This window comes from Arvicanthis niloticus, chromosome 14 (genome assembly GCF_011762505.2).
Source record: "Arvicanthis niloticus isolate mArvNil1 chromosome 14, mArvNil1.pat.X, whole genome shotgun sequence".
NCBI classification, from domain to species: domain Eukaryota; kingdom Metazoa; phylum Chordata; class Mammalia; order Rodentia; family Muridae; genus Arvicanthis; species Arvicanthis niloticus.
Genome location: NC_047671.1, coordinates 25,918,757 through 25,942,118, shown reverse-complemented (window position 1 = coordinate 25,942,118; position 23,362 = coordinate 25,918,757). Strand labels below are relative to the sequence as shown.

The 23,362-nt window shown below is 43.7% G+C and overlaps 1 protein-coding gene across 4 annotated transcripts in view; it reads right to left on the bottom strand.

The window, feature by feature from the left end:
* Positions 1 to 23,362, bottom strand: part of Piezo2 (piezo type mechanosensitive ion channel component 2) — a 368,801-nt gene that overhangs the window by 4,789 nt on the left and 340,650 nt on the right. For 3 of the 4 annotated variants that reach the window (XM_076912558.1, XM_076912560.1, XM_034518069.2), the window contains 13 exons: positions 22,552 to 22,810; positions 19,933 to 20,115; positions 17,441 to 17,693; positions 16,078 to 16,210; positions 14,448 to 14,595; positions 14,130 to 14,344; positions 11,560 to 11,718; positions 9,484 to 9,631; positions 6,263 to 6,451; positions 5,750 to 5,842; positions 4,450 to 4,622; positions 2,932 to 3,060; positions 844 to 923 (listed from right to left, as the gene is read on the bottom strand). In XM_076912558.1, coding sequence (XP_076768673.1) covers positions 844 to 923; positions 2,932 to 3,060; positions 4,450 to 4,622; positions 5,750 to 5,842; positions 6,263 to 6,451; positions 9,484 to 9,631; positions 11,560 to 11,718; positions 14,130 to 14,344; positions 14,448 to 14,595; positions 16,078 to 16,210; positions 17,441 to 17,693; positions 19,933 to 20,115; positions 22,552 to 22,810 — 2,162 coding nt within the window. Of the gene's footprint in view, positions 1 to 843; positions 924 to 2,931; positions 3,061 to 4,449; positions 4,623 to 5,749; positions 5,843 to 6,262; positions 6,452 to 9,483; positions 9,632 to 11,559; positions 11,719 to 14,129; positions 14,345 to 14,447; positions 14,596 to 16,077; positions 16,211 to 17,440; positions 17,694 to 19,932; positions 20,116 to 22,551; positions 22,811 to 23,362 lie in introns of those variants that run through there. The other variant, XR_013103651.1, reaches the window with a different exon arrangement.

Sequence of the window (23,362 nt, the reverse complement as noted above, 5' to 3'; positions counted from 1 at the left end):
GACTTGGCCTTGCACTCGCACTCATGACTCACTATGGCCATCTCCATGTAAGATCTTAACTGCTCACCAGCTGAATGTGAGCATCATGGAGCCTAGTCTCCAGTACCTACCATGTACTGATGCCTAGTACAGAGTGCCTCATTCAGGTTGGTGAATGAACACGCACTGGATACCTGCATTGTACTTCACCGTCATCAAAAGGACCAGTGACTTCAGGAAATGAAGTCAAACAATTCTTTCTAAGTAAAATACAGTCATTCAGTGACAGGATATGGACTGATGCAAAGTTGTCATTGTGCCAGCATCATAGTCACATAAACCCAGATGCAGCCTGTTTGGTAGCAGCCAGGTTTAGTGGTATATACTGCTATTCATAAGTGTTATACAGGCATATAGTTTATGATTGACAGGAGTATTATGGGGCATGTGTCTGTCACCCAAAGCAACAGCTTCCCTCCATCACTCTTACTCTAGAAAAGTCCTATGACTAAAACCCATTAGTAGTATGTACTGACCCTGGGGCTCGATCAAGCATGCCTCATGCTGTTTTTATCACATTTACCAAAGTGTGAGGCACTTCTCTGTAAGCAACCTGGTTGCTCAGAAAATCAAGTAAACAAAGTCATAAAACATGGGTATGGATCAGTCAGGGGCTTTGCTCAACGGAAAGGAGACGGCAGACAAACATGGCTTACAGGTGTGTCAATGACTCTTCTTGGCTGTTTCTCATAATACACAGTGAGATATGACTAGAAGGCAGTTTGATAAATATTCAAGATACAGACTTCTAAAGGTGAATAAAAGCAAGGTTTGCACAGCTCTGAAGTGGTTTCTCATCCTTACCAGACAGAAGCTGTTTTATAGGCTTTGAGTTTGAATCACTGGGTGCCTTCACATAGTACGGGTAGATCTTCTCTATTGTCCTGCATATTGAGAAAATAAAGACATGAACATAAGTCATCTCCACACCTAAAAATGATGTTTTTGCTGCTGTTTTGACCTAATAACGAATAAGGAAAAAGTCCTCCTACAATAATATATTGTATGCCCATCTTAATTATTGAGACTTTATCATAACCACAGTTCACTAAAGCTGAGGTTCCATGCATTCTATCCAGGCATACATGTAACTTCCAACACATGTAACTGGCAAGTAGCTGCTGGTCTTTCTTACATGTATGGCCTGTTACTGAAAGAAGGACATGGAGGCGGGGGGGGGGGGGCCGCTAGGATATTTTAGCAGTTTTCTTCAGTGGTGAATTCTTTTCTGACTTAAGTTTTTTGTTTTTGTTTTTCAAAAATATCTATGGTCAAGAATATTGCTTGGATGGTTGTGTGAAGACTTGAGTGTGAGGACAGACGCTAAGTTTTGATTGTCTCCTAGGAGTTGCTTCATTGCATGTTCTCATTTGGAAATAGTGGAGGATGGAGCACTGATGAGCTTTAAGAGCTCCTGAACATCAGGGACTCATGGAGTCAAGAAGCTAAGTATCCAGATGACTGTCTATTAGTAACCTTCATGGTCAATGCATCAGCAGGCGGCCATGCTAACCTGGAGTCCAAAGCTAGGGAAGTTGCCGATAGACATGTGGAATGGTCTGCCAGTTTTGGATCTGTCATCTTCCCTCTGCTGGTTCTTATTTAGCTCATGTTTCCCACCCCCACCGCTTGTCTGTTACCCATTGACTTCCCACCCCATTTAGCCAGTTTGACATTCAGCCACCCTGCGACAAGCATCATGGGAGGAAGGGGTCTGTCCTTGGCTTTTGGTGATTAGACTCAGATAGGACCTCAGAGATAGACGGTCAGTGCTCGATAAACTGGGAGACAGAGGCAGTGAAGGGCAGGCATCAATACTGGTGGCAATCTATGAAACAATCTCCACCCATTTTCTTCTTTTGAAAGTCACTGGGTGCCTAGATCGGGTGGTGGTAGGTGTGACAACAGAAAGCTTGGGTCATTTAAGTCTTTGTCTCACCCTTCTAGACCTTTGGGCAGGAAATGCAACAACACTGGCTCATGTTATGATGGGCAACCGCACATGGGGATCAGTGTTAGTATTCTGTCTAAACTCCACCTCCACAATTACCTGGCAATAGCTAGGTATGCTCCTCCCCACAGTTACCTGGCAACAGCCAGGTAGGCCTGGCCCACTATAAAAGGGGCTGCTTGCCCCCTCCTCTCTCTCTTGATTTCTTGCTCTCTTGCCTCTAGCTTCTCTCTGTCCCCTCCCCTTCCCCCTTCAGTTCCCCCCTCTCTCCACGTAGTCATGGCTGGCCTCTACTTCTCTCTGTCTCTGACTGTCTGTCTGTCTGTCTGTCTGTCTCTCTCTCTCTCTCTCTGCCTCTACTACCCTCCTGGCCCCCCTCCCCATGCACTGAATAAACTCTATTTTATGCTATACCGGTGTGACTGGTCTCTCAGGGGGAAGAGATGCCTCTGCATGGGCCCCGCTGAGACATCCCCTTCCCCCATACCTCACACCCACAGAACATACTCTCTTTATCTCTTTATCTTTTATAAACACATCAATCAGCACAGTGGCACCCAGTGGGTAGAGAACAGGGCCCAAGGACTGATGGAGAGAGCTGCCTTGCAGTGAGCATTGGTCACTGAAGGTGGAAGAACAGTGTGCCTTGTGCTAGAAGGAAGGCAGGACAGTATTTTGCCATGGATGGAGTGTACCAGGAGCCAGCCCCACACTGTCATTAACAACATATGCATAGCAGAACTGCAGGGAGAGTGGAGAAAGGGGCCTGTGACTGGGACTGACATCGACTGTCTTTATTCTAGCAGAATGGAGCCTGTCAATTAAAGCTCACTTGCATTCTCAAAGAAGCTGGATTACTTTAGGAGTCTCTACAGAGACTTTTTTTTTTCTTTTTTTTGTGATGGGCTTCATATTCCGATGAAAGCTGTGCCACAACTTACACTGGCGTGTTTGAACTTTCTGTGTCATTGCCAGCAATCATTTTAGCTATGCTAGTTCGTGTTGCATTCGCAAGTGGAAAAGAAAGCTTATCCGTTGCTATTTCCGCCTTTGCACCCAAAGTCATGTTTCTGTGAAGGAAGGAATGAGAAAAAAAAAGCTTAATGTTACTGATGGCTCTGCAGTCTGCAAGAGATTGATAGACACTTGATTCACTTTTGCATCTCACCAACTTTACAGTGGGCCCAGATTTTTCCATCCCAACCTTCCCAGCCACCCTACCTCCATCTCTACCATCTTAACAGCCAAAGTGGTGAGACAGAGAAAAACCACAACCCCATAAGACAGAATAGAGGGATCAGAGTCTGCTGGTCAAACAGCAGGTGTCAGGAATTTCAGACACCAGTGATGTTGGTCTCTATGGTAACCAGTAGAGGCAGTATTTAAGAATCAGAAGTTATTTTTCTTCTTGTTGTTATTGATTGGTGGCTCTTCAGAGCAAAGGACAGAAGCTAAGTTTATGGCCACTGGTACAGATTTGAATTGATGAATTGGAGACATTAAGGAGAAACTAAGATTACAGAAAGCTTTCTGAACAACCTCTTGGAAACAGTATTTTTCAGTTTTCTTTTGAGTTCATTTTAGATTTGAAGATTTCCTTTGAACTTGTCCCTTCTTTTTTGTTAATTTTTTATACAATGTTTCACTCAGTAGCTCAGGCCTAGCTGCGTTGCTCAGGCTGCCCTCCAACTCACCCGGATTCTCTCTCGACTCTGCCTTCTGAGTGTTAGAATCATAGGTTGAGCTATTATGATTTCTTAAAAGCCAGGAAGTTCAAAGCTGTGGCTTTCTGCAGGTGGACCTCCTGAGGTTCTGGTCCTTAAGACTGACAAAGGAAACTAAGTAACCCTGTTCTGTTGTGCTGAGGTCACCAAATGCGCATGACTAAAGTACTGGGTGAAATGTCTGGATGCAAAAACCTTTAGTAAAAAGACATATTTAGTTTATCCAAACAAAAGCCAAGTCAGGGCATGTGTTCAGGCTTGGCTCTCCTGTTTCTGGGACTCAAATCTCACACCCACAGAACAGATCTCCAAAGACAAGTGGAGCAGGGATGAGGGGTGGAGGTCCGAGCCTTTAAACACTGCGGTCCTCTGGCACTCAGATTAAACTTTTGTGGAGCTCTCAGGACAGAGCACTGTTTATTTTCTAAACCATTCTTTCCATTCCCTCTACTTTTCTGTCTTCACTGCTGTTCCTTCAAAAAAAAAAAAAAAAAAACCCAACCAACCTCCCCCATCCCCAAACCCCAAACCCAACAACAATTAAAAGAAGAACTAAGACACTTTAGTCTGGTCATTGGTTCCTAGGAAAGCCATATTTCATAACAAAATGTGAATTTTAGCATCAAAGGAAAGTGGCTGAGCATCAGGATCAGGTGAAATGGTACTTCTGTTTTCTCCCCCAAGCCTGAGGTAAGGTTAGGGAAAGGGAAGGATGCATGGAAACACAGTAACTACCTCTGGATACTCCATGAAAAAACAACAGAGAAGCAACTATTGGGGTCGGTGAGCTCCTGTATCATTTTCTGCTTACTGGGAGGGCTGATGGTCCACAAAGAATTCGAGTTCCCTTCCAGCTCTGCTACCGTTATGTCTTGCCTCTCATAATTCTCCAGAAATTGCATAGCGCCCTGGATGTACACAAATACACAAGAATGTAAATGGAATCTATTTACCACGCTCATAAAGGAAACGGCTGCTCTTTCTTTTAGCTGATTTTACAGAGGTCTCCTTAGGAATAAATGGTGCCCAAGGTGTTACGTTTCCAAGGCAACTCCCCTGGCATGCCCAACAGGTATTCGACCATTCCTATCAATCAGTAAAGGAGAGCCTTATCATTCACAGCATGTTTCCCCATTGCCAAGGAAACCATGAACCAAGGAAGCATCCCTTCCTCACAGGAGACAAGGTTTAATTCACCCGGGCTTCATCCTAAGGGATGATGAGTGTCAAGCTTAGTCTTGCTGGCATGGACTACTGATGGATATTTTAAACAGATCTGATTACTTGATCTGTTTCCATAAATCATTTGTGAAACTGTCTTTATGATGAAAACCATGTCATTATATTATTGGAATGCAAACTACAGTGAAATGAAGACCGTCAGGTACAATCCTACCACCAGATACTGCCATTGTCTTATGTGCTCAGGGACACATTTCTTTTGGCTTAACATTTTAAGACATATAATATTCAGATTCTTTTTTCAATCTACGTTTTACTTGAGAACTTGTCATATAACTAATAGGATACTTAAAAGCATTCTATTATAAGAGAAATTGCTTGGGAAATCTCCACTTCAGATAGCAATGTATATAACATAAGTATAAGTATTGGCTGGGGAGCCAGTGCCAATCAGATCTAAGCAATATATTAGGTATCATTTCCTTCACTAATCATTTTTTTTAACACTCAGATAACTTCAGTTTCTGCTATCAAAACCAACATGCTCTTAAGCAAATATCCACCTAAGGCTTTCCCATATTTTGAATTAATGTCTTAATTCAAGGTTCCCAGAACAGGTAGGCCAATCAAAGAACGATACCGCTACATGCACTTGTTTAAATTAATTAACCTTGTGCTTGCTCTCACGTTTCCTTTCTGATATTCTCAAAGTTACTGGTGACAAGCCAGGTGCATGTGTTAGCCGATGACCTGCTCACTGCCAGGAGGCACAAGCAGAACCATCCAGCCACTTGACAACCAGCAAGAGAGCCTCCATGGTGGCCTTCAGAGAGCTTGGCATACATTTACTTACACTGTTGGGGCCGAAAGACTTTAGGAAATCATTATACTTTGAGTTATCCATAACTTTCAGTTGGCTTTGCTGGGCACTCATCGTGAAGATCGGCTGGAAAACAAAAGGCACAGGGCACAGTCAGCATTACGTGACACTTCCTCGACTTGGGCTTAAAATAAACACATTTACATAGATATGTACTACTGATGCCCCAAAGGCAGTTGGCCTCAGAGATCGCCTTTTGTGCTGATTAGTTCCTGTGCTCAAAACCAACGAACCACTGTTATTACTGTGGTTGCTGCTACTGTTTGCTGAGCTGTTCACACCCAGGCCCTTGCATAGCCTCAGCAAATGGAACTACCCTGTCTCCAAGTTCCTGCGCCTTCCTTCATATAACACACGTCTGCTGATCGGTGAACATCTCGATAAAAGCTCTGGCTTTGAGAACCATCACTACACATCCTAGTCAGGGCTCTCATGCATAGATACTGCATTAGGGAAGATTCTAGAACATGGAGGAAGCTAGATTACCTGATAGCCTCCCAGGGTAATGGTGACGGACACATCCAGGGGTTGGTTGATAACCCCTGCGACAGATTTGATCAAGGACATGAAGAGCAGAGGAAACCAGACGATACAGATGAGCAGGACAATGATCATCCCGCCCATGCCGTATTTGACGGCTTTCTTCTTCTTCTGGCCCCTAGGCTGAGGGTATCTCTGCAACACAAGGGTTTAGGAAGACTCGGCAGGTGTCTGAGAGAAGGTGAAGGAGGGAGGATCAGGTAAGGGTGACTGGTTCCCCACACAGCATCGGAGAAGTCAGACTTAGCCCTAATTCCTCTCTACTTGTTCTGACTTATCCCAGTCAGCTGGGTGTCAAGCCGAACCAATGCTCAAGCTAGATCTTGTGCCTCCCTTCCTCCAGGTGAGTCCCAGGAGGTGCTCTCTGGCAAGCATCTATTTAAAGTGCACAAAGCATGTATTTTAAGTGTGCTTACCCGTGTGACAATCATCTCTCCACTGCACCATATGACCGATGCTTTGGGGCTTTGGGTGCTGTAGCAGAGTTCTGGCCACACAGATGGTGGCTCAACAAGTGTTTGTGGCAGATTGAAAACAAAGGCCACATATTCTTCGTCCTCCACTTACAGCACTTTGTTAACAGGTTGTTCCTGCCACATGATTTACCGTGGCCTGGAATCTAGGCTGCCCCATAAGGAGCATCTGATGATTATAACAGAGAGAGGACTCTCAGCCTCAGGTCCCCAGGCTTGGCAGGCTTATGTCCCTGATGCCCATGGGATGTGAGGCCATCAGGAGGGGAAGCCTGAGTGTCTTTGATAATGAGGGAAGGCCATCATCCTCTCTCCCTGTACATGCCACTACTACAGATCCAGCTAGTGTCAGATTACATATAGTAGATGGGGAATTATGGGTAGAGACTATCTTTTTGTTGTAACTCAAGAGAACAGCCTGATCTCCATTTGTGGAGCACTCACTGCTGTTAGGTGTCATGAGTATATACAGATGATTTAACAGTATGGAAGGATGTATAGGTTCTGTGAAAATTCTGTATCTCCAAAACACAAATAAACCTTTCTTCTTTTTGCGTTCACTTGTCTTAGGTGTTTGGTTATAGTATAGGGAATGTAACACATGGAAGTAGAGTCAGTATCTTTATGGAGCAAATTTTCCTCTGAGATCTTTACTGTGAACTTGGAGACTTCCTGATAGCCACCTTGTAAGCAGCCAGCTCTGCCCTGAAGTAGCATTGATTGCTGGGAATGTCTTTATTTTCTGTTGACATTTATTGGAGCATTTAGCCCCTTGTCTTGCTAGTTTTTACACAGTTTTCTCACAGTTTCGCAATGTTGAAAATAGTTGTTATTTCTGCTTCTCATGCAGAAATATGTATGGTTCTTTGCTAATGAACCAAATAACTCCTGAGTCATTTTAGTGGTCTCATTTGTAACCATTTGTCACACAATGTAACACTGTAACCATTTGTAAGCCTTTGTTATCCTAGTTGTTACCCTGTGTCCTCTGGTAAAATGGTATTTTTGTTTTTCCCTAAGGTTGGATGTACTGCCGCCTTCTCTCTACCGTGTAGGGAAGTGGTGGAGCCTTTGCAGGGCATTTGGGCCACACAGGAGTCTTCAGCAGTGAACTAAAAGTTTCTTGAGGAATGGTCATGTTATCACAGGAGGCCATCCACTCTTTTTTCCCTCAAGTCAGGTTCTTTCTTTGCTTTCTCACTATGCAGAGAGAAGCAGGAAGCAAAAAAAGATGCTGCCCTGTAGGGCCCAAAGTCAAAATAAATCTCTTTATAAATTTCCCAGTCTTGGGTGTTTATTGCATCATCATCATCATCAACAACACCACCACCAACAACAGACTAGGATGTTTTGTAGTCATTCCAGTTTTTCTGCTCCTTAAAATACGGACAAGCACAAGAGGCTGTAGAGATGTCCAAGAGGTCTGGCTACTCTTCCAGAGGATCCGGGTTTGATTCCCAGCAACCACAAGGTAACTCATAAGTGTCGGTAACTTCAGTCCAGGGGGCCTATCACTCCCTTCCCAGCCATAAACCTGCCGTTTTTCTGGGAATCTCATCACACACCATATTTCTAGGGAAAGAGCATGTACCAAGGCACTGCACAATCCTGGTGATTTCAGGGGCTTCCAGTTGTAGTTAACAGGATTGTAACCCCACCTGAGGAGCCAGCCTGTCATTTCACTTCCAAAAAAAAAAAAAAAAAAAAAAAAAAAAAAAAGAGAAAAGAGGGGAAAAAATCATAGCAGCTTCCCAAGATGCAACTCGAGAACCACCAAAAGAGTATGTGAGGCTAACATCAGACAACTGGCTGCCTGCTCTCTCTTAGAGGCACCTACTCCTGTGCTGTCCTGTGTCTCTCTCTCTCTTACTTTCCTCTGACCGTATTTCATGCTCAGAGTTCTTGTGCTTAAACCTATATTAAAATATGTTTAAGAGAAATCTCCAGCACTGCTTCACTGCAAAGTCCGGACATTCTTTTTTTAGCATCAAAGCTACAAATTCTGGTTTGGCCCAAGCTGAAGTCTCTAAAAGTTTAGAGCAATTCTTTAGTGGCAGTGTGGAGTGTGTCTCTGTCTCTTCAGCACTGACAGGCTCCTTCAATTCCAGAAACTTCATAAACAAATGTTCCTCCTGACTAACTGTAGAGCTGTCTGGCCAGGGGAAGCTGGGAACGCACAGTAGATGTTAGGTACTTTATATGAAGCTCTTCCAAAGAGACTTCTCTGAGGTAAGACAGAAAGATATTTCCCATCCTTTGGCTAATGTTGATTGTATGTTTCTGTCACCATATGTGTATATGTATATATTATAATGTATATACCACATACATTATATGTGTATATAATATACACACCAATATTCTGGTTCCATATAATGAACTTTTAGAATATCCAATAAGGCTAATCTATATTCAAACTTAATAGTCACCTAGTAGAATAACATTTTCTCTTCCAGAGAGTTAAAAGTTCCCATCCCAACATCTGGATGCTGTTGCCAACAACAGCAGAAATGACTTCAAAAACCTCCAACCTCAGTGGGTCGGAAGTCAATGTTGTATTTATGGCTCATGGCAGGTTTTGTCCCCTGCCTCCATCCGTTTGGCTACAGACCATGCAGCATCCGCATTAATCTTGTAACAGAGCTGTGCTCAAGGGCAGCAGGCAGGAAAGAGGTTCTTTCATCTGCTCTTTACCTTTTCCGACTCTCGCCAGCACTTTAAGATGAAAATGTGCGCGTAAATGTCCTCCACACAAATCCAGCTGGAGAGGCTCAAGGTCGTATCTGTCCACACCCAGTCCATCACAGCCCGCAGCTCAGTCAGAAACGGGACCAGGCGGAACCTGCCAGGAACCACGTTTAGTCAGACAGACATTTGGGGGATGGCCCCGGTGTATACCTCACCTCAGGAGGTCACAATTTGTGTAAAGCACCACAAGTTAAGAAAAACTCTCCAGGTGATCCTCATGGTAAAAATCCAACCGGGAATACAACTGCTTCATATTATGAATTGAGTATATGGATTGATAGTTTGCATTCCTGTTTTCTCTGAGGGTGTAACTCACTGGGATTTCACAGTAAAAGAATATTAAAGTTGATTCTGTTTCTTTCACATGTGTTTGTACTAAAGAATCAGTTGGGCAGAGGTTCTTTGAGTTATTATGACTTTGTTGAGGGATGAGTCAGTAAAGAGTGTACACTGATAAAGAGGAGAGCAAATGGGGGAAGAGAGAAGGACCAGGCAATGTCACTGGAGAGGAGAAAGAGAGAGAGACAGAGAGAGACAGAGAGAGAGACAGAGAGAGACAGAGAGGGACACACAGAGAGGACTCAGAATCAGTGGCTTGTTAGGTTAGCAAGTCTAACTGCTTCTGCCCAAGCCTCTTGTCTTTGAGTTGTATTGAGGAATGGGCTAGCCTAAGCTCCAGAAGGCTCTGAGGACTATTCCAAGGTCTTTAAACGTAGAAGTTTTCTTCCAGGTTGGGAAACTGGGCTCATTTTAGGATCCCCACAATAGTTCGTTATCACCCAGAACCCTGCTCCTGGGCTATTTCAGCTCTATAGATTAAATAGTAAGCAAATACCTGGGGGAACCATCAGGTCCAGGGCTGGGGTAGAACACGTGATTGATTTCAACATCTGAATGCATCCAACCTTTCTTCTGAACTATCACCAGGACTCAGGGCTAGTGCCACAGAGGTGCCAGCTCCGCCTACAGCTACCGTACCTCTTAAAACATGGTATAACTTGGGGGAATGCAAGGGTATGCTACCATGGGGATCATCATGTGGAAGAAGTAGCGGAGCTTGTATGATGAGCTAACCACTAGAGACAAGCAGCCTGGTGCCACTCAGTGTTCTTCATGGGTGAGCTCCTCACACACAAAGAACGCCAGATGTATTCTGGAATGGTTCAGATTCCAGTCATTCTGTTTTACTATGTCCAGAAATATCTTAATACTTAAGGACTATCTATGTTTATTTCGCTCCCCATCTTGCTGCTTGAGACATTCACACTTGCGTATAATGTGAATGTGCTTTTATCTAATTTGCCTTTCATTTCCTCTCCTATGATTCCTCCTCTCTCCATCTCATCGTATTTTCCCCACCCAATTCCATGGGTTGTTTTATTTTTAAACCCATGGCATTTACTTGGTGCAGTCTCTATGAGCCAGTGTTTAAGACCATCTACTCTAGCATAGGTAGCTTCCCAGGACCCACATTCTTGAAGAAAACTGAGTCTCAGTCTCCCAGCTGCCAATTGCCAATAGCAATTCAGCTAAGGGTGGGCCTTTGTGACCCATGCTTTTGGTCCAAGCTGAGACATTGTCCGGACTGATCTTATGCGGGTCTTGTGCATGCTGTTGTTAGACTGCCATGAGATCACAGTTACAGCTGCCTTGCTGTGTCCGGAAAACACTGTTTTGTTGTACTCACTCACTGCCTCTGGCTTTTAGAATCTTTCTGCCATACTCTCCTTTGGTGATCCCTGAGCTTTGGGAAGAGGGGAATTTGTACTTTTTATCCCCAAACATTATCATATTAGCTAGGCAAGTTACTAATGTGAAAAATTAACCAAGTCTGGGTAATTCTAGGGCAAGTTCCCGGCAGGTACTCAGTGACTACATGTGGAAAGGTGATTAAAGTAAGTGACTGAGTATTGCTGACACTGTAAAAGGCTCAGGATGCCTTCACCCCTGCTTCCTTGTGGAATACACACAGCTTTTCCATTGCGTCCCCTCCACCAGTGACAGGTGAGATAGTGCCCTCACCCTTGAAACAAGAAGAGGTTGACGTAATTGTAGCTCTTTGTGAGAAAGTTTCCGAGCACACGGGTTGGGTAGCCACAGCGGATTTGGTAGGCAGACAGCCCAAAGTACACACACTTCACAAAGTACCAAAGCTGAGCCACCAGGTTCTGGCTGAATTTCCTAAAAGGCAAAATTATAGAAGGCAAAGGAATGGGTACTTTTCTTGTACAGAAGGCAACAGTTCAAAACAAAAGACAAATAAAAGTCCCTTCTACCCCTTAAGATAATTCTAAAGAATTATCTACCTAGTGGATCACTCCCAAATTGAAAATATAACAATTAAAAAAGAAAAAAATCTTAATTTTGTGACTGGAGCACCCTCTGTGCCTTGTTATCATTAAGTTGCTAAGACATTAATTATATTAAATTACTGTTAATTGAATTCATCAATAAGCATTTTCATACAACGTATGCGATACAGGTGCTATTGTCTAAATTAAAGCACACTCTTCAAGAAATTACATTTTAACTTCAAAGGACCCACAATTTGGAATATATAGCAGAAACCATTCTGAGACGCCTTTATATATCAGGAAAAAATGGATAAATTCATCAGCTGCCTTGTGCATCAAATTTGGCTTATTTCTTTGATATAAGGCATAGATATTATTAAATATACTATAAACTAACAAATATGATTCCCAACATTCTTCCAGTTGTAGTATTTGTACAGAATAGCTGACTTGCCTGATCGTTTGATGTGAGGTATGTTCTCTGCCTATGCATAGCCGAATGTGGACTTTACTGGACTGTTACATACAGGGTGCCCTCAGGATAGCAGTCCCCTTTTTATTTTATCTATTTTAGAATTAGGAAAGTCTTCCCAATCGATTTTTCCTTTTAAAGCACTCCCGGTTCCACAGTGCATTGTTATATAGTAATAACTACTATGGGACTAAATGTCAAGGCAGAGGCCAGGTCCTCTGTTGAGCTATAGCCATTCACTGTCAGGAACACTTTGGGTTTCCTCATTGTATGTTACATCTGAGTCAGTTGCCTTATGTGGTGCAGAAATATTAGCCACCCCAATCTATGGATCGTACATATGACTTGACTAAAGGAAGACTGCTGTTTGGACAAGATGAAACTTGCTATTGAACATGCAGATAGTTTCCAGGACACTTGAAGATGTTTAAAACATCTGGTCACAGTAAAAGGGAGCACTTCCAACCAGACTCTGAATGCAGTATCATTGACTGGGGAACAGGACTGTTGAAGCCAATGGCAGAGAGAACTACATCATGCTATATACATATATTCTGATCTATTTAATAAAAAACATCAGCCCTACTATATGACGTGGACACGTCCACTTTTATGGGCCACTTTTTGGATAACCTAACAGGGTGGGCATCTTTTCTTTACACCAATCTTCTCTATTGTTTTTTATTCATTAATTGGTTCACACATTAAGCACTGACTGGTCACACAACTGTTTTGAGGTGGATCTGTGAGTTGCAAAGAACATATAGGAGAGTGTTGGCTGGTTTTGTGTGTCAACTTGACACAAGCTGGAGTTACCGCAGAGAAAGGAGCCTCCCTTGAGGAAATGCCTCCATGAGATCCAGCTCTAAGGCATTTTCTCAATTAGTGATCAAGGGTGGGAGGGTCCGTTGTGGGTGGTGCCATCCCTGGGCTGGAAGTCTTGGGTTCTATAAGAAAGCAAGCTGAGCAAGCCAGGGTAAGCAAGCAAGTAAGCAGCACCCCTCTGTGGCCTCTGCATCAGCTCCTGCCTCCAAGTTCTTGCCTTGTGTGAGTTCCAGTCCTGACTTCCTTTGGTGAACAGCAATGTGGAAGTGTAAGCTGAATAAACCCTTTCCTTCCCAACTTGCTTCTTAGTCATGATGTTTGTGCAGGAATAGAAACCCTGACTAAGACATGAAGAAAAGGGAGGACTTTGGGTGTAGAAGAGAAAGGAGAAGTGGAAGAGATTTGAGGGTGCTTTAGAAATCAGCTTGCTGACGAATTTTAGATCTTTTCCATTCTAGGTGTTAGGGAAAATCCAGTAGCCACCTTCTAGCCCTGCCCCTGGTGAAGAACTTCAGGCTGCCTTATTCTTGAAATACAGTACCCAGGCTGGCCTCAAACTCATGATCCCTTTGCTTCAGCCTCCTGAATGCTGGGATTACTGTGTACCCCAACTTGCTTGGTAATATCTATCTACCCTTTCTAAGCTCACTCATCCCTACTGACACCCCATTTTAACTGTTAGCAATACTTGTCTTCTTTATCATGTCTCTTCCCCACCAAAGGACTCACCTAAGGCCATATTCAGTTCCTCTTGACATCAGCTAGATTGTAGAGAAAGTCATGACTCAAGGATCTTTGGTCCTGGATGGTACCACAGCCATTGCTTCTCTTTTTTTTTCTGAACCTTTGCTTTTGCAAATGTGGATGAAGTACAGATAAAGCACCGAGGAGGGGAAATCAATTCCTACTCTAGATTTGAACTGAACCTCACTAAAATCCTTGCCTTTTATTGTGCTGCTGCCCTGGCCTGTCAGATGTCTGTGGGGGGAGGGAGACCTTACCTCTCAGTCACACTGGGTAAAATGAAGAACATCCAGAAGTGAATCCCAAACACAAGAATGACCTGGAAAATGACCTTGCCAAGCACAGTCTTCCTGAGGTAGAGTGCACGGTCCACCACCATGGTCCCAAACTGAATGAGAACCATCACCAGGAATGGCCCGGGGACCTGGTCCTCTGACAGAGAAGAGGTGATGTCTGCAGCTGCCGAGTGTTTCTGGGGATGACAGAACAAGCTAAGAAGGAGTGGCAATTCCCAAAGATGGAAATCTGCTCCTTTGAAAGCCAGTGGAGAAATGGAGACCCTTGACCCAACCTACCCCAAAAGCCCAGAAGCCAAAGACGATGATGATGAAGTCCACAGTGTCAGCTAGGAACATTAGCACATACACATCAGTCACAGCACTGTAGTCTGGGTGGATGAGGTCATAGAAGAATTGCCGAATGGGTACATAGATCTGTAGAGTCCTGCAAGACAAGCCCATTTGTTTCAGAAGGGCCAGAGGGAAAAATGACTGATAGGACTCTCAGTTCACTTCTCCTGCTCCTCTTTATCTAGGTCCCACTTTCCTCCAAAACTAAGGCAGAATATCCTAGAAATAGTCCTGCTCACGGACTACAAGATGACTATATTGCTGAAGCCAGGATGACCTGCAGGATGCCATGACTCTTCCTTTGAAGTACCACAGAATGGCAAAAAGCACTAAAAGCCAGATTCTGGGTACATAGCTATCTGGGCTCAGCTATTCACTACATGGGAGCCCGTGCTGCAGAGCTCTGTGTATTGCAATCTTGTCTTGCATAAAATTGGGGTGAGACTATGACTGAGGTACAGGGTCTGAGGAGGATAAAGTGAGGGAGCCCTTGAGCGTGCTCAGACCTGGAGGGCCAGATCTGAGCATAGATGAATGTGAGATGTCTCCCATGTCTTCTGGTTTGAGGTCTTGTGTCCCTTATGGTATCTCTCTGCTGTTCTTGGCTTTTGTCTCCTTTCTTTGCCATTATCACTGTGTCCTGGCGTCTCTGGCTTGTCCTTCAGGCCTCTACCATGTCTTCATGGTGATTTGGGTTCTGCCTTCAAATCAAGGCCACATTAAGTGCTGCAGGATCTCCAAGTCTGAGCCTATCTATCTATCTATCTATCTATCTATCTATCTATCTATCTATCTATCTATATCTATCAGAGCTGGTCCTTTCTTGGTTCGGTTCACATTACTGTCCCTAACATGTTGTGCCTTTCACCATGCTGGTGCTTGGGCACTGACCCTTTGAATCACCAACAAATGGAGGGACTGTGAAGTAGGCTAGGGACAAGTGTAGGATACTGAATAAGCAACCTGGCCCCATGCCACCATGTCCCCTCTCTGGAGGAAAGGAGGTATCATGGCTTCCATCCACATGAACGTCATTTTTCTCTATGCCTGGTTGAACATTCAGGAGCAATGCCCAAATCTTATTAAATAAACCCTTGATGTATGCACTTATTAACAAATGGCTTCTAAAACAATATAACTGTGATGGTTTGTATAAGTTCAGCCCAGGAAGTGGCACTACTAGAAAGTGTGGCCCTGTTGGAGTAGGTGTGTCACTGTGGGTGTGAGATTTAAGACACTTATTCTAGCTGCCTGGAAGTCAGTATTCTGCTAGCAGCCTTCAGATGAAGATGTAGAACTCTCAGCTCCTCCTGCACCATGCCTGCCTGGATGCTGCCATGTTCCTGCCTTGATGATAATGGACTGAACCTCTGAACCTGTAAGCCAGCCCCAATTAAATGTTGTCCTTATAAGACTTGCCTTGGTCATGGTGTCTGTTTACAGCAGTAAAACCCTAAGACAATAACCTTGGATCACTCTATGTTGGTTCTTCACCTCTGGTTTACAGGAAGCCATTGGTACCAGTCCCCCAGCTCCAGACCAAGTGAACAGCCCATTCATGTTTCTACTCACTCACTTCTTTATGGTAAACGCCTTTGCTTTGATTAAATGCTCTTGAAGCTTTTCCATGTAAAGTTCTCTTTTGCTTTTCTGTTTAAGGCTCAAAACACTGCTTCCTTTCTGGCTACTGTTTCGGGTGCTTGTGCTACCTAGAAAGAGCAGGAAAAGGAGAGAATTCACAGGCTGGAGGGCAAACAGTGGATCTACCAACAGAAATCAGGTTGGCTGTTGGGTTGGCTATCGCCTGCACCAGAGGACGCAAGGCAAAGATGGTTTTAAGAGTGTCTACTGAGTGTTTAGGAGTCTGACGTCTCTATGCTGTTCATGAGGCTGGAATAGATCTGGGAGTTCACACCCAGTGGGGCTTTTCTGCATGCTACTGAAGCCTTTGTTCAGGAAGAAACCCACGGGAGGATACTTTTCCTCCTTCTCAGTAATGTTCTCAAACTCAGCTTTTCCAGATGGGTGTGCATGACTCAGACTTATTTTCACATCCTAATTTCTATAACTGTAAAGCCAATATGAGCTGGTCTCCCAATATCCAGATAGCTACTGAGATCGATAAGTAGGTCATGAAGACAAATGCATGAGTCCTGGGAAGCATCAGTCATAAGCCCCATAACTACAAAGGCCCAACTACTTCCTAATAGCAACTGCACAGAGAGCTACTCTCTGATCTCACCCAATGTTGAATAAAAATTAATGACTAGTTTAAAAATTAATGACTACACAATTTTGTTAAAAGTCTCCAAATGAAGGTGATCATGGTGGCACAGGCTTGTAAGCATAGCTATTTAGGAGGCTGAAGCTGGAGGATCTGAAAGTTCAAGGTCCACCTATTCTACATAGTGAGTTCAAATCCAGCCTGTGAAATGAAGGGAGACATACCTTAGAATAAAAACTAGTAAAATCCAAAAGGGGCAAACAGAGCCCAGCGGTAGATAGAGCACTTGCCTAGTATATAATATGAGAAAGATCCTGGGTTCAGTCCTCACCCAACTCCCCAAAAGATCTCCATTGGCAAAATCTAAATTCATTTTCAAACTGATGATTTATAGCACACACAGCAGAAGTTTCTATAGATGATGGATAAATTATCATGTGTCTTTACATTACTACACACTAGGTTATGAGCTGGCTGCTTTTCTTTATTACCTGAAATCCTGCTCCCTGAACGGACTCACACATATTGAACAAGGAAGCCACACACAGATGAAACAGGATCTGAACTTGGGTGTTTCCTATGCCAGAGCATGTTTCTCCATGTCATAATATCTTCTCTTGATAGCACCCAACCACTCCCCTCTCCCGATGTAGAGGCACCTGATAAATGAGACTGTGTGGGGCTCATTTCACCCTAATGGCCATGCAACAGATACCTCTTTTGGACCTATTTGAAGAGAAGCTGGACCGTGGGGAGATCTGGGAGCTGCTGCAGGAGCGTTTTCTCCTGATGGCTGCTGGCTGCTCTGGGAAGGTCACGTGGACAGACTCTACGGAGGCAGCCAGGTTGATGGATTTCAGTGACTCTGAGGAGCCTCTTCTGCCCTGATCGAGGGACAGCTCGTCATCAGATCCTTCCTTGTCTGTGTTACTGTCAACAATATCATCCTCGTCCCATAGGCCGTGACACTGAGAAGAGAAGATGACAGCTGACTAGCATCTTGTGTGGGCCAATTGGTTGTCTTTCTTACAGTGTCCATTCCAACAACCAATCCCTTGAAGTTGGGAAGCCAAGAGATATCTGTCTAAGGAAGATTGTACAGAACTGTGAGTGTCCTAGGAGAGTGGAGACTGTTGTGGGTGAAAACAGTTTGTATGATTAACTAAGCCAAGGCAGGTAAAGTTAGGCAGATAGAGTAAGGATGAAACAACCTCTTGATTTGTTAGAACCTTCTAGAACACTTCTGAGTGCTCACTAGAATTAGTCTTGAACTCAGTATGCACAGGTGAACAACCTTAGCTCCTCACATTACAAGTGTCTCCACTTTGTAGAATGACTCTGTTCCTCTCCTAGCCCCCATAGTAGGGTGAGCCTTGACTTATTCAAGACCCAGAACGAAACTGCAAATATTCTACTCAAAATTTGTCGACCAGACGTAAGGCAACAATTCTCTCTACTGATTTATGCTATAAGGAAATGGGATGAAGAGTTGTTAAAGAGGGAAAGAATGTTCAGATCAGAAGGCTGAGAGCCCCTTGGCCTTGCTAGAGTGAGACCTCATTTGGACCACAGATGATCTGTGATATGGTTCCATTGGTGTGATATACCCCAGTGAGCTCCTCTCCTGAGCCCTAGATGGTCTGTGTTTTACATTTATTCTTCAAAGCTTGGCCTGTCCCTCCCTGTGAGTCATAGCTGAGCATAGTACTAAATGCCTGTCACCCTATCATTGAGGAAGCTGAGGCAGGAGGAACTTTGTGAAACTTTGATAACAGCCTGAGCTACTCACTGAGTCCTGGGTCATGTTTGGATGTAGAGCAAGACTGAGTATACATTAAAAACCAAAACCAAACAAATATATATAAAAAAATCAAAGCTCCAAGTTTATTCTAAAAGGGATCCTTCTAAGGACTGATAAAGACATGATTTGATTAGATGAATTATATATTTGAGATCCTTTGGAAAAGGAAGCAAGGAAAAGGAATTAGGAAAAATCAGGACAATGTCAATAGTCATAGTGGCCTGGAAATGTAAGCTGTGTAGTGATTTGTACATAGTTATAGTAGATTGGCCAGCTTCTGTTTACAGTTTTTCTGTTTACAACTTGTACATGAGAAGAAAAACATCCACGTGGCTGTTGAAACAGGCAGCAGGTGGGAACAAACTCAGAGACCCACAGTTAGACAGACGTTATGAGTGAGAGGGACCTCGAAAGACAAGCTCTAAGGAAGATGTCCATCAAATCCCTCTCCCCAGAGCTTAGGAAACCCCACAGAAGAGGAGGCAGAAGGAGTGGGGAGACAGAGAGGATGGAAGACATCAGGAGAACAAGATCCTCCAGAACAACTGAGCAAAGCTCCCTTGAGCACACAGAGACTGAAGCAGCAGTCTCAGGCCTATACAGGTTTGCACCAGGTCCTCTGCAGATATACTGTAGTTTTCAGTTTAGGACTTTTACGGGATGCTTGAATGTATAGACAGTGGGTCTCTGACTCTTGTGCTTTCTCTTGAGACTCTCGTTTTCTGTTGGCCTGGCTTGTCAGACTTCAATACAACGGTTTTCATTTATCTTATTGTATTTGTTGTTATGTTTAAAAGCCTGTTCTTTTCTAATGCACAAATGGGGAATAGATTCAGATGGGAGAGTAGGTAGGGGAGGAACTGGAAGGTGTAGAGGGTAGGGAAACTGCATTCAGATTGCATTGTATGAGAAGAATATATGTGTAATAAAAGGGGATATATGTGCACATATGCATACATATGATATGCACACATATATACATTTATAATATGTGTATATCTCTGTGTGCAAATGTGCACAAAATAAAAAGGTAAGAGTGACTGTGTCAGGGATGCATTGCCTTGCAGAGGTCTTTCTCAGGCCTTGAGAGCAATAGCTTTCTCACTGGCAAGATTATATAGGCAGAAGTCCAGGGCTTGACCTGAGATAGCCTTTTTCTAACAGCTATAGCTTCATGATAATAGACTGACTTGGTAAAGCCAATATTACTAGAAGATGGCTAGAGGTTGTGATGGAGGAGACAGACAAGGTATTGTCTCTGAGTGTTCCTTTATGCTTTGACTTAAACTAGTGTGGAGATGGTACCGCCTCTCCTTCAAGCGATGCTCTGTAACGTCCAGGATCTTCAGTGCTGTTGCAGGCTGAACTTATCAATATGGGGATGATGACCTGTTAGTGCTAGGTACCTTCAGAATGGAGCGATGGAAGAATAGAGCCAGCAGCTGAATGAGGTCGTAAAGCACATAGCCCTCTTTCTTCTCCACCCCTATGATGTTTGGCGGAAAGTAGGGCCTGTCCTTGTATATTTCCAAGTCCTTATTCCAAGGAAAAAAGCCAAACTGGAAGAAATATTTCACTACAATCGCCACCTATATATGGATGATAGAAAGAAAAAGTCATTCCTTCTAGGAGTAGCAATGCACAAGAAACAGCGATGTAAGACTTAAGAAAACATGCCTGCTTCACAGTTTTGGTGGTAGAAATGTTCACAGTTATGTGGAATAATGTACTGTTATTATATATGAAGATCTCAAAGCTCCTGAGTTTAAAGTGTTGGTCGGATAGTTCTCATCTCCAGAACAAGAGCAACACAGTATTATTATAAGTGACAATTATTGTGAAGCAAAGCCACCAGGCCACTTATCAACTGAATGCCTGGTCATGTTCTGTTTTTGAAGAGTCGTTTTTCTGTTGACTTAATCATACATTTAACTATCTAGCTATGAAAATAAAGAAGGTAGGATAAACTTAAATAGTGATATATATTTTTTTATATTACATAATGCCTTGATTTGTGAATTTTTTTTAACTACTATGCACTTTTGGAGAGTTTTTAAGGTTTTGTTAGTTTGTTTTGGTATTGAGAGGGATGAAGCCAGGAATGTCATTAAGCAGTTAGACAGTATTTTTCTTTTCTTTTTTTCTGTTTTTCTTTTTGAGGCAGAGCTGTAGCCTCTAAACTCCAAAGAGACTCCGAATTTTTGTCCCCAATGCCTCCACCTCTCAGAACATTCTGGTTACAGGCATGGAACACCATACCTGTTTTATATGGTGCTGAGGGTTGAAACCGGAGCTTATGTGTGCTGGGTAAACACTGCTCAGCTCCAGGAAGGTTTGAGGGATACAGCACTCACTTCCCCCAACTGTATCTACATCCACATTAGTTTTTGAATCACTGAAAAACAGAATGTTTTTTTCCCATGTGCTTCCTCAGTGGGCAGCCGAGGTTCTTGTGCTTCTGCACATGGTTCAAATGGAACTGTGGAATGTTAGCTGAATCGCCCATTTACTTTACTCTAAGATAGAAAATTTAAAACCCCAACGTAAGCAAGAATTTCTTTTTTAAGATGAAAGTCATGCTTCATCTCTTGCCCTTCTCTACCCTACTGGCATCTGTGGCTCCCTCGTGTAAGAACCGGAATCTAAGAAACTCTCCCACAGTGTGGAGTTTGGTGCTGGTAAATAGCACACTCTCCCTTAACAGAGTCTATGTCCTGGAGGCATGGAATGGAAGTGACCCTCAAGAATGATCATTTTGGCAAGAGTATGAGGTCAATTAGAGTAATGAATATGCACTTCTCCCTTTCCCTCTCTCTCCCTCTCCTCCCTCTCCCCCTCTCCCTCTCCCTCTCCTCCCTCTCCCCCTCTCCCTCTCTGTCTCTCCCTCTCCCTCTCCCTCTCCTTCTCCCTCTCCCTCTCTTCCCCTCCCCCTCCCCCGTCACCTCCCTGTCTCCCCCTCCCCCTCCCCTCCCCCTCTTTCCCTCTCCCCCATCCCTCTCCCTTTCTCCCTCTCCCTCTCCTTCTCCCTCTCTCTCTCCCCCTCCCCTCCCCCTTCCCCTCCCTCTCTCCCCCTCCCCCTCCCCTCCCTTTCCCTCTTTCCCCCTCCCCCTCTCCCTCTTTCCCCCTCCCCCTCCCTCTCCCTCTCTCTCTCCCCTCCCCCTCCCCCTCCTTCTCCCTCTCCCCCTTTCCTTCTCCTTCTCTCTCTTAATCATGGATACAACATACATACTATCAATGCTTAATCCACATATTTTTGCAATCATTTACTATAAAATCTGTTTTCACCTGACTTGAATTACTTATAAATCTACAAAGTTTCCAGATTGAAATGGTGCATGTTTGTTTCATGAGCATTGGGCCATAAGCAGCCAGAACAATGCTATTCCAAGTAAGCTTTTCCTTCTGAGTCAGAGAAGAGACTGGTCTTCATCACAAATGCCACAGCTCCAAACACTGCAAAAGCCTGGACACATCACATGAGAGCCTTACCCCCGGCCATGGGGCTAGAGTCTTCATAGGACTTCTGTATGTCACAGGAACAATGGAAAACAATGGTCTATGTGTGTCCAAACAGGTGTTCCTGTTCCCCTACAGCTGAGAGCGACATGCTCTCCTGCCATTTAGATCTTCAAGCGTTTGTGTTAGGATGCATGGAAAGTGACTTTAGGTTTAAAAATGGACAATATGTGTGCCACAGCATCAGCCTGTATTCAAGGTGCTTAGCTATTTATTTAATCTTGAGTCTATCGTGCTGGATATTTACGGACACTCGGCACTTTGCTTGATTTGGCAAGACTGTTAAAGTGGTTAAAATCAAGCAGGCATCCAAAGCCCTGGTTTCAACAATTTTGGAACCTTTGAATCCCATTGAAGCTGTCTCTTCCTGTGTTCTAGTTGAGAATGACACCAGAACCTACCTTGTGTAAGATATGAGGCCTGAAAAGGTATATGAAATTACCAGTACCAGGTCACTATGGCTGCTAATGATTGCCAGGCTAGGCAGGCCATACAACCGACTGGCCTACCTCAGTGTAGACGATGGCCATCATCCAGAAGCGCCGGCTGGGCCTGGGGACAGACAGCATGGCCCAGAGGAAGATCAGGATGGGCAGCAGGAGGGTAATGATGGAAGCAGAGATCATGTGGTTCAGGATAATCACAAAATAGCACACCATCTCCGAGCGGGCTACCAGAGTGTTATACATGGCATAGAACAACAGCAAGAAGCGGGGCTGGTCCACGTAGAATTTCTCAGACTCTTCAAGCTCATCGTCATGGAACATCCTGTTAAAGTAAGCACGTTCAGACACTTGTGTCCACCTTTTCCACATCACTGACTTGCATCCGTGTGATCTCTTGTGTTGTGTATCTGCACATGCCTCCGCTGTGTGTGTTCATCCACACATATATAAATAAGACCTCATACAGGTTGGTTATTCTTTGTTAAAAAACACTTGGGAAGTGTCTGAGATGTTGAAGGCCTTCATGCGTTAGACTACTTGTATATGTAATGAAATACCTTATGTATGGAATTCAAGTTTCAACATGAAATTAACGTATGCTTTATACACGGTATATTCATAGAGTCTAAAGATCATTTAATAGAATGTTTTCCAATGACTTTATGCATGCACAAAGCTTAATGGCATGAATTCATTTATCTCCTGTATTATGTGGCTATCATTAGAATTCTTTTGTATTTCAGAGCATCTTGAGTTTTCAAATTAGGGACACTCAATCTGCCTGAGACCTTATTATAGAAAGAGGTATCAAGACACTTGTCACTGGATAGTTTTTGCCGAGTAGTTACTCAGTGACAATGATGTTCCAGGACTG